Source organism: Apaloderma vittatum, unplaced genomic scaffold (genome assembly GCF_000703405.1).
Source record: "Apaloderma vittatum isolate BGI_N311 unplaced genomic scaffold, ASM70340v1 scaffold1895, whole genome shotgun sequence".
Taxonomy (NCBI): Eukaryota; Metazoa; Chordata; class Aves; order Trogoniformes; family Trogonidae; genus Apaloderma; species Apaloderma vittatum.
This window is the reverse complement of record NW_009716297.1, coordinates 2,714-7,241: the sequence shown is the minus strand read 5'-3', so window position 1 is coordinate 7,241 and position 4,528 is coordinate 2,714. Positions and strand designations below refer to the sequence as shown.

The 4,528-nt window shown below is 36.3% G+C and overlaps 1 protein-coding gene across 1 annotated transcript in view; it reads left to right on the top strand.

Annotated features, from left to right (window-relative positions):
* VWF (von Willebrand factor) overlaps window positions 1-3,985 on the top strand; it is a 133,521-nt gene extending 129,536 nt beyond the window's left edge. The window contains exons 48-50 of the mRNA XM_009869457.1: window positions 700-798; window positions 2,029-2,157; window positions 3,938-3,985. Of these exons, the coding sequence (XP_009867759.1) occupies window positions 700-798; window positions 2,029-2,157; window positions 3,938-3,985 (276 nt within the window). The remainder of the gene's footprint in view (window positions 1-699; window positions 799-2,028; window positions 2,158-3,937) is intronic.
* The last annotated feature ends 543 nt before the right edge of the window (window positions 3,986-4,528 follow it).

The window sequence follows — 4,528 nt, the reverse complement described above, 5'->3', positions numbered from 1 at the left end:
GGTTGGTGGGCTCTGTTATTCCGCCTTCCCTCCCCTTTCCCTTTCTTCCTGCCCACCTCTCTCTTTTTTTCTTTTTATTATGGCACATTCTCTCTGATGCTCTTTATATTTTCTTGTTTTATCAGGACATTTTATTTTTCCTTCCATAGGCCAATTTTTTTCATCTTGGCCTTATTCTCTGTTTTCCCTGTCCAGTGCTTACTGGTTATCTTGCCTTTTTTTTTCTAGTTTAAGCACTTCACGCTGTTTTTTCTAAGTTGCACTGTGTACTATTCATTAGCTTTACAGTGAAGCTCCTGCACACCACAGATAGGAACTGTATGTCACTTAAAACATTTTAATAAGCCTCTTACTCTCTGCTGCTATTGTGTTGTTTAGTGGACCTGACTTTTCAACTATTATGGTCAAAGAATATTGAATTTAGTGGAAGCAGGAGGCTTTGCACTTGGAAATAAACTTCTCTTCCTATTGTGTAATAAATCAGTACAAGGATTAATGCTAGCCTTTGTTAAAAAATAAAGTTTGTAACTAACTACATTAAGCTAATCTAGTCCTACTGTTTAAAAAAGTGTTTTGCTGGCTATCACTTTGTCCACTTATTTTCATCTTTTTTTTTTTTAAAAAAAAACCCTCTACGAATACATCTAGGAAGCATGCTTAAACCAAATTAAACCCAGAAAATTTTCCTTTACCTTCTAGAATTATAGAAGGCAGGACATCCCTGGCTCTTGCTGTGGAAAATGTGTGCCAACTTCATGTGCTATCAGGCTGAGAGATGGAAGGTTGAAATACCTTCAGGTAAGTTTTAAGCACTCTTCTTTATGAGTAAATGTTAATGTAGCACAGACGTCTGGTGAACACAAGGAAAGTGTTTTTCCTTGTTTTTTGTTAGGCAGCATGGGATTATTAGTGCTTTTTCTTTTATATTCATTTTCTTGGTTCTTATTTGCAAGTGGGAAAAAAAAAGGAGATTTCATACCACAGTGTGAAAGTCTAGAGGAATATTCTACATGCATCTGCAAGCATGAATATTACCAAGGAACTTTAACTGGGATATGAGCTCAAAAAACTACTTAGAGGAAATTAAAAACCTCATTTTAAATGAGAAATGTATAAATTAAGTTCAAAATATGATTTTTGAAAAATTTCTTCAGCGTAATAATTTATTGAGCTTTCTTTTATTCCATTCCTGAGATAAATTTTAGATAGAGAGAGCATGGAAGGAGCAACAAAGCTGGCGAAGGGTCTAGAGAAGAAGTCTTATGAGGAACAACTAAGGGAACTGGGACTGTTTAGCCTGCAGTAAAGGAGGCTGAAGGGAGACTTTATCACGTTCTGCAACTGAAAGGAGGTTGTAGCAAGGGAGATCAATCTCTCCTCCCAATAGAAAGGGAGAAAATATCCTCAGGTTGTGCCAAGGGATGTTTAGATGGCATATTAGGAAAAATTTCCTCACCAAAGTGCTGTCAAGCACTGCAACCGGCTCCCCAGGGAAGTGGTTGAGTCACCATTCCTGGATGTATTTAAAAGACATATCGATGCGGTGCTTAGGGACATGGTTTAGCGGTGGACTTTGCGTTGCTATGTTAATGGTTGAACTTGACAATCTTAAAGGTTTTTTCCAACCTAAATAATTCCGTGATTTTATGTGGAGGTGTGGGTTTATGTGGTTTTTTTTAAAGAAGCTCTCACCACATCCAAAAGTTAAATAATTGTATATATGTCTCTTCAAAAGACAATTCATAGGCCAAAGTACCAAATTTCTCACTTAGACAAGTTTCTCTTAAGTTAATGGAAATTTCTTCACTATTAGGAGCTGGAAAAAGTCAGGCTTTGGCAATCTTCACTGGGCTATATTCAGAAGACAATGACTTCTGGTCACTAAAGATTTCCATGTTTTATAAACTGCACCACCATGGTGCATTAGCTGAAATATCAGTAAAGGAATAGTCAGATTGTGTAGTATCCTGAAAACTTACTGTCCCATGTTGTTTCTATGTAAAGCTAACAGCCCTTAAATCTTTACAGCCAAACGAATCACTTCAGGATGGCTGTGATAGTCACTCCTGTAAGGTAAATGAGAAAGGGGAATTTATCTGGGAAAGGAGAATCACCAGCTGTCCTCCATTTGATTCCAGAAGATGCTTGGCTGAAGGAGTAAGTAGTGAAATGAGTCCTGTTTCCAGGTTTCCTTATAGACTCTCAATTTTATGGTTCTACATATAAGGTATCTTATGTGTATTAGGGTGGGAAACACGAAGTGTCTCCCAGCAGCTTGTCTAAAATGAATTTGAACTTTATGTGAAATTCCAAAAGATGTTTTTTTATTTTTAAAATGCATGCTGGTTTCATGTGGGATTATACTGTAGGGGAGATGCTGAGCTTGCATCAATGCTGTTGCATATGAAGCAGCAAAGAGAAGAAAATGGTTGTTCTAACAATGTTTTCAGTTTAATGTCCAGAGCAAAACTGTGTGGGTAATTACTCAAACTGAAAAAACCAGTCAGATTGCCCCCCCTTTCCATAGAATCATAGAATGGCCTAGGCTGGAAGGGACCTTAGAGATCATTTTAATCCAGCCTCCTTGTTGCCAGAGATGCCACCTCTCAACTAGATCAGGCAACACATGGGGACTTTTTTATATGAACATGCATTTAAAGGCTAAGACATTTTTTTCTCTTCCCTGACGTGAGGCTAGGGAAAGGAATTTTCGCAATGCTGCATGAAGAACTCAAACGTTGCACTTAGAGTTGTTTGTTATAATGGTATAATAAAAATCCCACTTTCCTATGATTTGAGGTTAGCCGTGCATTTGGGAGCAGAGAGGAGGCTAAGATGAAGCACATGGGGTCCTGCTTTTGCTCATCTAGGGTTGTCACGCAGGTGTTTATATCCACCTGTTCCCATTTTCTTGTGCAAGACAGAGCAGGAAACCTTTAACAAAACTTGCACCCAGATGTGTCTGGACGTACACATCAAGCAAATGGAGGATTTAATATGTACAGTGCAAGAAGAATAAAGCTTCTACAGCACACTTATCACTTTGTGAAATCACTATAGTTTACACACAGTTTTGTAATACAAAGATTTAGAAAAATACTAGATTATGTCACAGACTTGGGGTTATTATCATACTCTGAATGTCTTCTTTGAAAATCAATGAAGCATAGTTTACTTTTTAACCAGAACTTCCCAAACTGCATTTATTCTCCTCACATCCAAAAGATCTTAACTATTTCAGCTCTCAAATTACTGTTTTTTATCTCCAGCTGGAAAATTTAGGTGTTTTAGTTAAAAAAGCCTCCAAACTTTTGCATGTAAGTTGAGATGTTTATTGCAACAATGGCATCACTGTGCAGTGCAAATGTTTCTTCATTTTTCCTTTTACTGTAAGTTTTCACTTTCTACCATACATTATTTTCTACATGGTAGTGGTGAAACAGGAAAAATAAAACTTATGGCTGTTAAAACTTATTTGGCAGATGTGATATTTTATGATGATTTGCCTGTGCATTTTCAGCTGTTACGGGGTAGGTGTCCTTTTGTCTATATTACCAAAAACATCAAGAGGGACAGTTTAACTTAAGCAGATGTAAGACTTGAATGCTATTGGTTCTATCTGGCTCCCAGAAATTTATTTGTATTCAATATCTTTACTGTAGAAAGATCCTAATACAAGATAAAGGCAATATTTTCAGGTCTTGAACTTGCTAATATTGTCAATTATATGATCAGCTATCAATAAATACAATCACAAGTTCAAAATCTTAAAATGGATAAAGAGATGATTACTAAAGTAGATTTATATTTTTGTACAATATAATAATACGTTTTTCTTGCCTAACACTGTTTTAAACACCCCTTTGTATTCTTCCAGCAGGACAAACATGTATTACTTGTGCCAAAATAGAATTTTTATTTTTTTTTTTTCTTTTAGGGCAGAATTTCAAAAGTGGGCAATACCTGCTGTGACACATGTAAGTAAAGAAACTCAAAGTCTTGTATGAAAATTGCAGAGAACGTAAGCCACTGGATGAGGAGCTACAGTTTGCATAAGATACAGTTTAATGAAACTAAGCTAAGCTATGTGGTTAAAATAAACCATTGAGCAAGTCTGTCCTTTGATTGGGATACTGCTGTCATGTTTTCTCCACTAGAACATGTGTTTTGACAGCATTCACAAGTGCTTAGACAGAAACAGATACTCTTCACATTTTATGCAGATATTATGAATGTTTTATTTTATTGTTCATCTAGAGATAATAGGAACAGTATCGCACACGCAGGTTGACAAGTCACGTAACCCGATACTGAATATGTGAGTCAACCACTTAATAAATAGTCTATGAATTTAAAATGAATATAGCAAAGAAAAAACACCTGGTGACTGTACTGTAATTTTGATTGTTTACAATAATGTAAGAAACAAAAAATGATGGGGGAAATGCTTGTCAAAGGTGCATTGCTGTTGGACAGCCTGACTGCATCTTAAATTCAGCAGTTCAGGACTCAGTCCTGCAACTCTTAA